Genomic DNA, 14545 nt, shown 5'->3' with positions numbered 1-14545 from the left:
TAACCAACCGATGTAACAACTCCTAACATCATATAGAGCTAGTAATAACCAGTTTTATGTATCAGCTCATCAAAAGGAAGCAATCGGGAAGGTAACAAGAAGCATCTTCTTTCTATCCATTATCCCCTATCCCGATATCGCCACCATCGCCCTCCACGCCTACTACATCTGGACACTATCCAAGAAGCGTCCGTCGTGGTTCCACCCCGCTACTAATCCGAAAGATAAGTTGAAGTTTGCAAAGCATACAACTTAACGACTAAACTAACTATCAATAGCAAGATCAAGCACCATATCACAAATAGGTTATACGACAAGACATCACACTACTAGACCTCTACATCACACTATTAGACCTCTACATGGACCATGAATCACATGCACATGAACATTCGTATGATGACAATTCTAGACCCTACACGTGCAATGCAAATTCGCAAACCATGTGGACCACACTTGATTAGCCTCATCTTTCGTTATAATAAGGAATGCATCCCAATGATTCCACCAAAGGAAAGCGTCCTTTGGTCACTTGATACGCAACCCAAACTTTTGCAAAATGCATCCGCGGGTATTCCCCTACTCCGGGCTTTTGATAAATGCATCGGGACATTTGTGCTAGGAGTTAATTAATCATAGTTGGGTTCATTAATCATGATAGGGTTAAATAATAACTATTATTATTATTTTATTATTATTTGGTGTTGATCTGGTGATTTTTTTGTGTCCTTGAATGTATATATTTCCATGAAAATAGTCACCTATTTTGAGATGGAATTTACTATACTGAAATATGAATTTTTGGACACGTAATTAAGGATGTACCATGAGGTAACGTCAAACTGTGATGTTTTTGTATCCGAAAAATCTAGTAGGGTACGGAATTGAGGAATACCAAGTTTGACAAAAAATGTATACCTCTATAATCACTTGTGAATTTTCCATTGCATTTTTATGCGTGGAAAACCGCATTGAGTTGAGTTGTCGGCACGACCATGTTTGCATTGGGCTAAATACGAAGATATAAACTGGCGTGATTGTTTGATGTGCTTGTGTGATCACATGATGGTTACTGTCACCCTTGAGTACTTGGGATGATGTCGACACCCTTGGGTACTTGGGGTCGACGCCCGATATGTTCGTATCGAGAGTACTTGGAACCATACTACTTATCGGATGCCGGTCGCTACAAGTTGCGGGCCAACGCTTTTTATAGGAATGCTCGATTGTCGGTCTAGGCTAAGGATACTTGGAACCACATGGCTTATCGGTCGCCGTGCATGTTGGGGCGGGAAGATACCCAATCATGCCGGAAGAGCACCAATTGCCTAATATGTTGTGGCCAAGTGGTCATTAATAGCCGAAACACATGTGATGCATTATGCATGCGAGATTGTGATGGGTATTCTGGTTGTGTGCCTTGGTTTATATGTTGTTTAAATGCAATGTTGAACACCGAGCCGTGTATATGCCAAGGCGGGATAAGTGTGGATGTGATTGATAATTGATTGGTTGAGTCAAGTGCCCGATTACGTAGTAACTAGAGCGTTGCGAAAGTTGCACACTATTAATCAGTTATCGACATCAACTCGCATGTTTAGGTGAATCGGCACCCTATTCGAGCTTAGAGTATTGACTCACGGAGAATTTTATATTTCACCCGTTGTTGTTAATCATTTTCGGGACCTTAGGTATAGAAAGCTTGCTCTGAGGAGGACGTGGACGTTGACCTCCCTTTTTGAGTTGCATGGAGTAGTGTTAATCTCGAACCCGACCTAGTATCTTTTTGTTGGTTATAGGAAGTGACCTTGAGATAGGGCTCGTAGCTTCCTAGGATTAACAAGTGAATAAATAAAATGAGCTTTTGCCATTTGTTGGTTGTTGAGTTCATTTCTGACTATCCTTATTTTTATATTTGTCTGAAAAAGTGAATTGTTTCCCATGCGCTTAATTAAAAGATAAAAAGAATGGGTCGATGACGTGCCCGAGACATTGCCTTAAAATAACCCGAGGCGTTTGGTAGGGTGGTGGAGTGCCCAGGAATCGAGGCGTGACACGATCCACGACACAAATCAGAGTGTTATGTTTTGGACACATAGGGACACTCGTGATAAGACCCCGATGGACCATACACACTTCCAAGAATTAGATTTTGAAATCTCGTTTAATTTTCGAAACTATAGGATGGTATACGTTAAAGATTTGTGAAGATCGTATTGTACTACTTCAAAATTTTATTGCAGCAGTGTGAGGTCTGCACATGACATTTAAGGGTGTAAAATGCACTTTCCCCTTCAATTTTCTGTTAAGTGCCTTTTTGCCCTCAGTTTAAATAAGTTATAAAAAGCACAAGGAAAAACAATAGTGAATTAGCAACCTGTGACGGCCCCTGATTTGGCTGCTGCCATTGATTCCTCTCTCTCTCTCTCTCTCTCTCTCTCTCTCCACCTGGAGATGGACTAACGTCACTAAAATCTCTTCTCTATCTGGAAGATGGGCCTTTATTATTGTTGTAGAAGCTTGAGGGGGAGTGTTGTTTGAGCAGTGATGAGTTCTTTTCTTTCGTCCAATCTCATGTAAGATCCGAAAACATGTAAATGAGGTCCTTGAAAGATGGTTTAGCGTACCAGGCGAGAGTAGTTAAATCCGGTTTTGTCCCGAGCACTTTCTTGTTCAACCGGCTCATCCGCCTCTACTCCCAGAATGGCCTCTTGCGAGAAGCCCACAAGCTGTTCGACGAAATGCCCCAACAGAACGTGTACTCTTGGAATGCCCTGATCTCGGCTCACGTAAAAGCTCGGAACCTGACCCGAGCGAGAGCATTGTTTGACTCCGCCACTGACAGGGACTTGGTAACTTATAATTCGATACTGGCTGGTTACGTGACTGTTGAGGGACACGAGAACGATGCGCTCGAATGGTTTGACGAGATGCAGTCGATGCGTGATCGTCTTAAGTTTGACGAATTTACTTTGACAGCGATGCTTAACTTGGTGGCAAAGTTACGTGTGGAGTGTTATGGGTCACAGTTGCATGCGTATATGGTGCGGACAGGGAATGATGCAGATGGGTATGTCACGAGCTCCTTAATTGACATGTACTCTAAATGTGGGAGTTTTGGAGAAGCATACAGGGCGTTCTCTGAATCAAAAGTGGAGGTCGATTTGGTTTCCAAGAATGCGATGATGGCAGCTTGTTGTAGGGAAGGTAAGATGGAAATGGCTTTGGATCTCTTCCAGAGATTGACTGAGTTAAATGATACAGTGTCTTGGAATACTTTGATTTCTGGCTATGCGCAGAATGGTTATGAGGAGGAGTCCCTGAATTTCTTTATGAAAATGAGGGACAGTGGATTTAGGTGGAATGAGCACACATTCGCTAGTGTTCTGAATGCTTGCTCCATCATGCGGAATTCGAAGCTTGGAAAGGAGATTCATGCTGGGGTTTTGAAAGAGGGTTTGATATCGAATCTGTTTGTTAAGAGTGCCATAGTGGATGTTTACAGCAAGTGTGGAAATATGAGATATGCGGACTTAGTTTATGCGACGATTGAGTGCGAGAACTCTTTTTCAACAACTTCTATGATCGTGGGTCATTCATCTCAAGGTAATATGTCGGAAGCACGGAGACTTTTTTATTCTCTGACAGAAAAGAATTCTATCGTGTGGACAGCTTTGTTTACTGGTTACGTCAAAGCACAGCAATGTGAAGCTGTGTTTGAACTGGTGAATGAATATAGAGGGAATGCAAACATTTCTTTTGATGCACCCATAATCATGTGCTTGCTAGGTGCCTGTGCATTGCAAGCGGCCCTGGATCTTGGAAAACAAATTCATGCTTACTCACTGAGAACAGGGATGGAAACGGAGGAGAAGCTGATTAGCGCCACCATTGACATGTATTTTAAGGCTGGTAGTACTGGATATGCAGGAAAGATATTTCAAAAGCTCACAGAAAGAGATTTGATTCTCTACAATATCATGATTTCCGGTTATGCAAATCATGGGCATGAAGGTCAGGCTATGAAGCTGTATACAGAAATGTTGGAGAGAGGGTTGAAACCCAATGAGGTCACCTTTATTGCACTTCTATCTGCTTGCCGTCATAGCGGGTTATTGGAGATAGGGGAAAAGTACTTCAAGTCCATGGTAGAAGATTACAAAATATTGCCTGAAACGGATCACTATGCCTGTATGATTGATCTGTATGGAAGGGCAAATCAACTAGAAAAGGCAATGGATCTCATGAAGAAAATTCCCAGGAATTCGGATGCTGTGATTTTGGGGGCTTTTTTGAACGCCTGTAAGATAAATAGGAACCTCAGTCTTGCAAGAGAAGCAGCAGAGCAACTGTTGGTTATCGAGGAAGATAATGGATCTCGGTATGTGCAGCTGGCAAATGTATATGCAGCTGAGGAAAATTGGGCAGAGATGCGCAAGATAAGAGAGAAAATGAGAGGGAAGGAAACCAAGAAGCTTGCTGGCTGCAGTTGGGTGTATCTTGAAAATGGAATTCATGCATTTACCTCTGGTGATACATTGCACTCAAAAGCGGAGGCTATCTATTCAATCTTGGAGTTCCTATCTGCAGAATTACGTGCGTTGTCCAATTCAAGTGTTGGAAAGATTGCAGGTTTCATATCAACATAAGGGGACAGGTGAATTCAAATGCTTGGTACAGGAAAGTCTGTGGTTTCTTTCAAGAGCATAGATAGAAGAGGATGAGGTACGGAAACATGGGCTGAAAGATTCAATATGAATTAGACTTTGTCCCTTTGACCGAAAAAAAAAAAGGAATTAGACTTTGCCCCCTCTGTGTCATGACGCGATTGATATTCCTCTTAAATACATAACAGGTGTTCATTATACAGATAAACACACAGCAACAAACTCAAGTGTAGAATGGTGGGGGCTATTGCCCTCATCTAGATACTCTTAAAAGTAACCTGTAGCCCATGCACTGTAAAGGTTTCCATAGCTCCACTGTGCATGAAAACTTTGTTTGGATGAGCATGTACTAAGAAAGTGGCATATATACATTCTATAGATTATTTCTGAAGAGGAGATGAGCGATGGACATAACTTTCTCATAATATTGTAAAAGCAAGTACATGCAAAAAAAAATACATTGTGAAATTTCACTTTGCCGCGTTGACATGAAAATCTGTTGGGAAAGAAATGCATGAACTGCATTTCATTTTACAACCGTACATCGTATATGAAAGAAAATTGTAAAAACATAGTAGAAGAGGACGATCACGGGCCTGTAGTTTTGCTTATCAGCTGTGAACATTCTTGCCTACAATACTCACTCTTGACACTATTTCAATCGTGTTTCAAGGGTTGATGGTATAGCATATGTAATTTGAAGAAGGAAATGCACTCATCGGTGTACCACACACTGGACAGTGGAGATAAAGGACGACTGTGATGGATAAGAAGAACCGCCAGATGAAGCTTTAGTGGCAAAGCTTGTTCGTGCCAAAAGCCTTCAGGCTAACAGAGGTTTTGCTCAATTAGTCGAATTTTATACTAAAATAGGATGGCAGATAACTACTAGATGACGAAGTGGTATATATAGTTCCAGGATGTGGCTTGGATAAAAGCCAATGCAATCTTACTCATGTGTTTTCCAACTATTCATTCTACCTTCATCAATTATGCTTGTCATGCCTGATGCATAAAAACCCACATTCAACTTTTGCAAACTGTCTTTTCTTATTGTGTAACTCTCAAACTCTCTGTACTAGTCATTGATCAGCCATATGCCATGCCTCTTTATCTCTCTTACAAACAGTATTAGTCTCTCTAAACATCTGATGTGGCGTCAAAGGAGCTGAAAAAACTGATGTCGAACTACCACAAGATTAGTTTGCTCGAGAGCTGCATAAATATAGTTCAAGTTTTTGCAAGATTTTTGTCCTTACCACCTTCAAATCTCCCTAAACTACTGAAGAAGTTTGTTCATAATCTTCTATTTTCCTGATAAATCAAAACCAATACAAGGAAAATGTAATTGTTGCAGGTTACAACGAAATCAACTAATCCTAATAAATTATTAGTTTTTATTGAATTTTTGTCTTTAAGCATAAACCAGCATGCTGTTTATTGAAGTAAATAAATATAAACAATTATGATCAGTGATTGGATTTGCCACTCTTGAAAAAAAAAAAAAAAACGTTTACATTCACTTTTTACATTATGTCATATTATCGAGGTAGGAAAACTTCTCAGATGCCATAAAAGAGGATTAGTAGGATCTGTAAAATGTTGTTGGGAAAAAAATATTTGGCTGCAGAAATATGGTGGGGAACTTGCTTGTTGCTACTTGTATGGACATTTCTTATGTTTGATTGTTTTCTGTCAGGTTGGAGCACCTTCTTCAGAACCATCTGACAGGTTAACTTGTCAAAATCTGAGTTCGTCATGTTGCCGATGAACGCTGATATCATAAAGCAGGTCAGGAATCTAAATTGAAGGCTCGATTTGCTGAAAATTGGAGAACCAGGAAAGAAGACCCGTTTGTGGAAGAAGACTAATAGCCTGCTGCTGGGACTTTCCTGGACTGTCCACGGTTTGCCAAGTAAGCCACCGTTATCTCCAAGGACTTCCTGGTACATGATGGCAAAGATATTCGAGAAGTCGCTGTCTAGGACGAGCTTGTAGTTGGATAAAGGTATGAAGGTGCAACATCTCGAGGGGGTAATGATGTGTGCAATGGTCTTATAGTGGCTATCTGGATATGCTTATGTAGAATGCAGGTATGGATTGCCAGACCATGTCTGGTCATATCAATCCGTCTCATTCTAAAAGTCTTCTTTCATTCACAGTTTCAGCATGACAGCCTCCATGGCATCAGGAGAATAAGGCAGTTTTGTTTGGGTGTCCATCATGAATTCCTCCTAAGGTGCCGCCTGAGCAAGTCCAAATTTGTTGAATTCATTGGAGCCATTACTCTTTGGAGCTTGTGGTGATCAGGGATGAGTACAAATATGTACCATGATGGACGTGGCAAGACTCTCCAAACTCCGTGCTGATGGTGTATGGCGGTGAAATATTATCTGGAGTATCTGAGGAGAGTCACTTGTGCTTTTTCATGGTATGTGTATTTTCTGAGCTCATTTCTTCAAACCAAATCGATGTCATACATTCAGAGAAATAAATATCCTGCGGCACTCATCCGCTTTGGGTGTTATTTTCTCGCACACGCATCTCGCCAAGGCGATATCATTCATGGGGATGCAATATCCCTGCCATTCTCATGAATGTTATGTCACCCAGAACACTCACGTATAATATGTAAACTGTTGGTACATATTAATTTTCTGTCAGAGGAAGTTCAAGAGAGTGACATGAATTCGACTTGCAAAGCCAAACCGGCTCCATTGGAATCATCATAAAAGAACTTCATAAAGTATGCGCAGCATGAATATATCTTTACTAGATGCAACAGCAATTGATTACAAGTAATTCCCAGGGGAAGAGCTGCCTTTTGGATCTGCATATTTCGGTCAAAGTTCAAAGTTCAGTAAAAGGAATTATTGGATAGACTTAGCCTGACATGAACATGAGAAAGCTGATCAGAATGTACTGGACTTTCGAGATCTCCCTCTTTTTTCATGGTCTAATACAAGTTCGAGTCTAGTTCGAGCTTGAAAATATCGACTCGAGTAGCAGTAGCGTTATCAAATTGTTGTTAATTCATTCATCAGTCAGTGTACACATTGCACGAGTCAAGCTTATTGCTCCCCTGCGAAATTGTCCTATAAAAGGTCAAGCAAACCAGCGAACTCATGAGAGAGCATTGCTTAACTGAGAAAGTTGTTTGATGATGTTATTTTTCAATATTGTTGTCAGAAGTTGGTTGCTCAAACTTGGAGCAAATTCTATTTTGAGATTGATAGAGGCGGATTTAATTGACCAATTAATCTACATGTTTTTTGTTTATACCAACGAATTAAGTGCACGATCCGATGGGACAACCCACCAAAACATGGTTCAGCGCTCAAGCTGCGAAGTTGGTAGCACTTGACAAGACCCTTCTTAAAGATTAGTTTGTTAGTGGAGGGATCAATAATTGAAAGGTTAGACATGTGTTAGTTCCTAAAGCGGTATGAATGTCATTTGTCAGGCCATCTCATCCATTTATCATCCGCTCATTTTGGGATTGATAGAGACGGATTTAACTAACCAATTGATCTTTGACATGTTCTTCGTTTATACCAACGAATTAAGTGCACGATCCGATGGGAAGACCCATCAAAACATGATTCAGATCTCGAGTTGCATAGTTGGTAAGACTTGACAAGACGGCATCTTCAGGATGGCTTTGTCGGTGGAGAGATCACTATCTGAAAGGTTAGACAAGTATTTAGGTCTTGTTTGATTCAGCATTTGATCAAATGATTTTGAGAAAATGTAAATATCTTTAGGTTAAAAGTCTTTTTCAAAACACAAGTAGTGTTTAGTAAAATGTATTTTAAAAATATATTTGGAAAGCAACTTTGACATAAATATTGTTTAGTGAAAAATGAACTGTGTAAAGTATTTTTACTTTTTGAAAAAAAAAGCGACAGGGCAGCCGGTGGCGGAGGGTGGGCAAAGGGGGACGGGTGACGACGGGGGGTCGGCGAGCGGTGGGGGGCGGCGACGGCGAGCGATGGCGGCGGCGGCAGCCGACGGCTGCGGGCGGACGGCGGGCGGCGGTGGGCGGATGGTCGGCGGCCACTAGGTCGCGGTGGCGAGCGACGGAGGGCGAGGGGCGGGCCGGTGGCGGCAAGCGAAGGTGACAAAATTAAAATAAAAAAAATTAGTTTCATTTTGCAAAAGTCATTTGATCCAAAGTATCTTTAGAGGTATTTTGGGCTAAAAGACTTTGGAGAGAATTTGAGATGCAATTGCATCTCCCCGAAGTAAGCAAAAAAAGAACCAAACACCATTTTCATTTGGCTAAGGGACTTTAGAGCCTCAATACTAAACCAAACGGGGCCTTAGTCCCTAGAGTGGTATGAATGTCATTTGTTAGGTCATCTCATCCACTTATCATTCGAAGACCTTCACTTGTTAAGCATTATTCTATCGTTAAAAAAAAAAAACCATAAATAGTGATTCAAGCATGCATGCGCGAGAATGATCATTTTTATCTCCTTAATTCCTTTTCAACTCTCTTTACATTAAATGTGTCAAATAAATGGATCGGATAGGTTTTGGTCGGGTTGAATATGGTCTTATCCATATTGACTCGTTTAACCCGTTTTGACCCATATTTAATGACCCATATAGACCCCGATATACCACCGATCCATACTCGACCGACCCGTTTTAACTCATATTACCAAAATACACTAATATTCTAAGAAAATCTATACGACTCATTTAACTTATTGTAGCTTATTTTTCATATTTTTTTATTAAAAAATATTTTAATTTTTTAAAAAAGTAATCTTTATTTTTCTCTGGCGACCAACAGCGGCGGACAAGGTCCGGAGTTGGAACCCGCCTAGTAGAACCAAAATGAAAGAAAAAGGAGTTTAAAAAAAAGAAAAGAAAAAAGGCGGTTGGCCGGCGAATTCACCACGTTCATTTTCACGACTCTCGTTTGTTCTCTTGTCGTCCGTGCTAAGGCGACGTGTACGTGAAACGAAAGCACACTAAACACGTCAACTCTATTCGGATTTTCTGGGATTCGGTAAAGAGAGAGAGAGATGGATTCGGACGCAAGAGATAAGCCTCATGCAGTGGTCATCCCCCTACCCGACCTCCCTCGATGGCCTCCCTAGGTTTTCGCTTCGAAATTGAAGCCGGGAATTCTTGAGCTCAGATATTGAGGGAATTCGTGGAATGAGCAAGTAAAAATAAAATGAAGGTGCGGCGGCAGTGGGCAAGGCAGTGGTCGACAGGCGGTGGCGGCGGCGACGGGTGAGTGGGTGGTGGTTGACAGGTGGTGGTGGTGGTTGACGGCGTCAGGGAGGCGATCGGCAAGCAGGGCGTGCAGCTAACGGTGATCGGTGGCCCGTGACCCAATCTAAGTACAACGATGACTTAATCTTTTGATGGGTCGAAAATGAATTCTATGAGGCTTTATGTGTAATTCATTTTTGACCCATCGGATTCATCTTCAATTTTGTGGACCTATTTTTATAGGATTCTCTCAAAGTTAACAACTCATATAAAACTCATTTATACAAAATATGCGTAAGAAAACGGGTCATTGGCACCCCTGCTCTGCATCAACTTAGCAAGGGGAGGGTTAACTGCTCTTTCGACATTCTATTTGGGTAAACTTCTTATACCGCGGACGAAATCGCTCATTACTTAAATCGGCTAATGTGAAAATGGCTAATTCACATGCATACACGCTCCGATTTGGTTTTTCAAGCAGACAATCTTAAAAGCTGGTCAAGTCAAAAAACATGAACAATAGAGATTTGGACCCCAGAAAGAGATTCACATGAACATCAAAATCTTCCCTTTTTTACCACTTTATACACGTGGCTGTCAAATCTGCAGCTTCTTTTGCGTCTTTTTATTTAATTTTTATTCGTTCTCTCTCTCTCTCTCTCTCTCCACTCAAGTCTTCATCAGGAAAAACGACGGTGGCTTCCGTCCTTGTCAAGATTCAAAGAACGAACCAATGCAAACGCAAACGTACGACGATGATCCTGACCTATGAAAGCAATCATTTTGGTCTCCACTCTCCAGTATGAAGAAACTCATGTTCTTGCTTGTTAAAGTGATTGGTTTAATTGGTTAAAAAAAAAAAGTGATTGATTTAATAAAATCACAAATTTAATTAAATCTATTAACATGCTAGATGATTAGAAGGTAAAACATAAATATCCATCTTCTGGTAATCTATTTAAGGTCGTTTTTATTATTTCATCATAATGCTTGTGTTCAAGATTCATTTTGTCATTCTTTTTGTTACCTTCTTTTTTCCTGTTATTTTTTGTTGATCACATTGATATGGCTTTGCGCTAGCTGCCCAAAATTCTCCATTTGAATTTGTCGTTGTCATTAAAAGTATTAATCAACGTAAGAAGTTGTGAAAATACTTGAGGTGATTCCGATTTTAATTTTATTTTTTTACTTTTTTTTGGAAATTGGGGATTTTCCTCAATATTCATTAGAAATTCTGTTTCAAAATTTTAAAAATTGAAAGGCAAAAAACGTTCAAAACTTAAAAGCCGCGCCAAGCATTCACGATTTACATTACCCCCAAAAAAGGTAACGAGACTTGACAGGGCCTTTTGCTCCCTCATGCCCAAAAAGCGAAAAAAAGAAAATGAAGGAATAAAAAAACGAAGGAAGGAAGAAAGCCTTCACGCTCCTCCGTCTCGTCTATTCTCAGGTACCTTCAGGTGTCTTTCTCTGCTCCGTGGGAAAAATGGGCTGCTCGATTCTTGGCGGAACAACGTTTTCCGGTCTCGAAATCTAAATGGGTTTCTTCTCCAAGGTGGGTTAATGGGGATGACTCTTTTTTTTTTCCTCAGAAATTTCTGGTCTTTTTAGCTTATCTATCTTCTTGGTTCTTTGGTTTCTTGTTCTTGTCGTTTTTCTTTTTGTGGGTTCTTTCTTGGTTCTTTGATTCAGTATGCGTTTCTCGAGCCTTTTTGAGAGAAATGCGGGGAGTTTTGTCTTCAATTTGAACGTTCTTTTGTTTGTTCATGTCATGCATTGCAATGTTTGACCCAAAGATCTTGCTTTACTTTCTTCATGCTCTCTAATTTTAAGCTTGTGAAGAAGTGAAATCTCTCTCGCTCTCTCTGTGCGTGCGTGTGTGTCTGTAAGGGAGCTGAAATTTGTTCTTTCCTGCTGAAGTGGGAGGTGAAAAAGATGTTTCAATTAACCAAAAGAGAAACAAAAAAGAAAAGAATGATGCCTCACTGCTTCAGTTCTTGGGTTGAGATTTCACGGTATCAGATCCTGAAGGTCTAGTGCAAATTCCCTTTTCTGTTCCCTTTCTTATGGGCTACACATTTGAATCCTTACCTTTAAAACACTAAGTGTTAGGTTGCTGGTTGGATTCCGGCTTGAGTCGTTCTATCAGCCTTCGCGGGGCGGGACGATAAGTTCTATACAACATTGTCCTCTTTGAACTTTGTGATGAGCATGTAGCTAAGCAAATTGGTGGTTGCCTAATGTGGTTTCAGGTTAAAAAGGTAGCTTTCAGTTGATAAGATCACGACTGCGACTGACTGCTAGATGTGTACCCTTTAGAATACTTGAAAAAACAAAGTTCTCCAAGCAGAAATGGTAGAGTTATCACATTAATGCCACATTTTCTCTTCACTCATTGCTGGGTTGATGTATGTGAAGCGAGAATGAGCTAGCTAACTCAGATTTCTTTCCTTTTAAGCTTTTTTGTTTTTGGTGCTGGTGCAGTTTCTCGGCACGATAGTAGAAATTCATGATTCAAATGTTTGCAGGTGGGGGCTAGGTTAACTGGGTCCTGGTTTTATCCACAAGCATGAAAGCACGACCAGTAAGCCGCTGGAGATCTATTGTATCTCGTCATATACGAGGAAAGTCTGCCGACTATTTCTGCTTGTTTCAAAAAGTGAAACCAGCACCATATGGACGAGGAAATGCTCCTGTTTTTCTGAATGTTTATGACTTAACAGCGGTTAATGATTACTTCTACTGGTCAGGAATTGGTGTTTTTCACTCTGGTGTTGAAGGTAGGTTAACCAGTCCGAATTCTTGACTTGTATTGGTGTTTTTCACTCTGGTGTTGAAGGTAGGTTAACCAGTCCAAATTCTTGACTTGTATATCTACTCACGTCCATGTGCCCATCAACAACAGTCCAATACCCATGAATATGATGCAACTATAGTGTTTGTGCTTCTCTGAGTGTGTCTTGTTATAACCGAGGCTTGCAATCCACCATTTGATTCTAGAGCCATTTCAAGAGGCTGTTCCTTTTGAAAGAGCAGAATTATAGAACCTTTCAACAAGAAAGTGCTTTTTCCACCTCTCAAATGGAAAGATATGCTTAGACCCCCCCAAAAAAAAGGAAAAAAGGAAAGAGATGCGTTATGCGGCCTTATTTTGTCAGTAAATAATGTGGAGTTTGTGCCATTAAGCTTTTAGACAAACAGTTGCCCATTCAATTTCACCAGTTTGCGAATGTGCGAGTTTCTCATTAATTTCACATCCATGTGTTGCCTTCGTACTCTTCAGCCTTCACTTCTCTGATGCCTTCATGTGATGGAGAGGTGATAAGATGGAAGATATAATCAACATATTCTCTAAAGATTGGTGTTTTAGAACAGGCAGTCATCCACACTGCTTTAAGAGTGTTATTTTGTCGCCCTCTAAAGTTGGAGTTTTAGAACAAGCAGTTGTGCAATCAACTTTGAGCATTTTATTTTGCTTTATTTGCTCATAAGCATATAAACTCCTATTCGCTTGTGCAGTTTATGGCGTGGAATATGCTTTTGGAGCTCATGAGTATCCATCAAGTGGCGTGTTTGAAGTTGAACCGAGACAATGTCCTGGCTTTAAGTTCAGGAAGTCCATACTTGTGGGGACGACGAGTTTGGATCCTATCCAGGTCCGAGATTTCATCGAGCGTCAATCTGCAAGCTATCATGGTGATACATATCACTTGATCATTAAGAACTGCAATCATTTCTGTGAAGACATGTGCTTCAAGCTGACCGGGAAGACTATCCCAAGATGGGTAAACCGGCTCGCAAGAATAGGTATTGCCATTATCCTCCAACTCATTGTGCACCATACGCATGTAACCTTTTTCTGCTCAGTTCGCACAGCTATTTGTATCTGATGCACCATGCCATTGAATTGAGGGTCTCTCTTCAAATAGAACGGGGCATAATGTCATTGCTTCAAGTCCTACTTAACTCTAACCCACCAGCATCTTCTTTCGCTGATGTTGAAGGTTCGATGTGCAACTGCATACTCCCCGAGGCTTTCAAGGTTCCTTCACTATGCCACAACCCGAACTACCAAGGAGGCGAAAACGAGAGGAAAAGACTGCGGAGCGCCTTCAGTTGCTTCCCATCGATCTCGTTACACGAGAGGGAAGTCTCCATGTCCTCGCTGTTTCTGCACTCTCTTTACAAAGGCTGCTTGCCTCCCTGGGAGCTAAAGACGCCCAAATCCAAAAGTTGCTTATCTAAAGAAGGGTAAAGACCGTGTGTTATTTTTTTTTTCCCCTTTGTCTAGACATAATCTTTTGTTAGATGGTCCGCCGTTCCATCTAGCGATTCCGCAATGCTTGCCTTAGTATTTGGCTTGGCTGGAAGGGGTATGAAATTTCACTTCAGTTGTGGCTTGGATGTACAAACAGTCCTTGTTTCAAATTTCTTTGATCTTGTTGAGTTTGATCCTAGGTTGTAATGGAACACACATGAATGATTTAAGCCCTTGCGCCCAAAAGAGCCAAAACTTGGTGGGAGCATCATGGATTGAGGGGCAATGAGATGAGATGGATGACGATGAGTTTTGTGTTGACTAAATTGTTTCTCCACTTTTCTGCAGTTAGCTTGTATGAAAGTATAGAGCTTTTGTATCCCATAAA

At 40.8% G+C, this 14545-nt stretch overlaps 2 protein-coding genes across 6 annotated transcripts; both read left to right on the top strand.

The window, feature by feature from the left end:
• The first annotated feature begins 2374 nt into the window (after positions 1-2374).
• LOC115737207 (putative pentatricopeptide repeat-containing protein At3g18840) lies at positions 2375-7225 on the top strand. 5 transcript variants are annotated; one of them, XR_007198410.1, is made up of 3 exons: positions 2375-4657; positions 5341-5504; positions 6367-7225. XR_007198410.1 is itself a non-coding variant. In XM_030669225.2 (2 exons), the coding sequence occupies exon 1, from the start codon at positions 2598-2600 to the stop codon at positions 4647-4649; it is 2052 nt and encodes a 683-aa protein (XP_030525085.1). In that variant the 5' UTR covers positions 2375-2597; the 3' UTR covers positions 4650-4657; positions 6367-7222. The 5 variants fall into 5 exon arrangements, 1 of the variants encoding a protein (XP_030525085.1); XR_004014993.2 differs by having other exon boundaries at positions 2375-4725; XR_007198412.1 differs by lacking the exon at positions 5341-5504 and having other exon boundaries at positions 2375-4725; positions 6367-6675; positions 6754-7222.
• Positions 7226-11299: 4074 nt separating this feature from the next.
• On the top strand, positions 11300-14545 carry LOC115737198 (deSI-like protein At4g17486). The gene is made up of 4 exons (XM_030669206.2): positions 11300-11454; positions 12428-12679; positions 13419-13706; positions 13904-14545. The coding sequence occupies exons 2-4, from the start codon at positions 12469-12471 to the stop codon at positions 14152-14154; spliced, it is 750 nt and encodes a 249-aa protein (XP_030525066.1). The 5' UTR covers positions 11300-11454; positions 12428-12468; the 3' UTR covers positions 14155-14545.

The sequence above is a fragment of the Rhodamnia argentea genome, chromosome 5 (assembly GCF_020921035.1).
Source record: "Rhodamnia argentea isolate NSW1041297 chromosome 5, ASM2092103v1, whole genome shotgun sequence".
Lineage (NCBI taxonomy): Eukaryota > Viridiplantae > Streptophyta > Magnoliopsida > Myrtales > Myrtaceae > Rhodamnia > Rhodamnia argentea.
Note: the sequence above shows the minus strand (reverse complement) of the source record. Positions and strands in the feature narration are given on the sequence as shown.

Coding starts and splice junctions, on each gene's coding strand:
- LOC115737207 (XM_030669225.2), top strand. CDS start 2,598: ATGAGGTCCTTGAAAGATGGTTTAGCGTACCAGGCGAGAGTAGTTAAA.
- LOC115737198 (XM_030669206.2), top strand. CDS start 12,469: ATGAAAGCACGACCAGTAAGCCGCTGGAGATCTATTGTATCTCGTCAT. Junction 12,680..13,418: donor TTTTCACTCTGGTGTTGAAG/GTAGGTTAACCA, acceptor TCGCTTGTGCAG/TTTATGGCGTGGAATATGCT. Junction 13,707..13,903: donor AAACCGGCTCGCAAGAATAG/GTATTGCCATTA, acceptor CTGATGTTGAAG/GTTCGATGTGCAACTGCATA.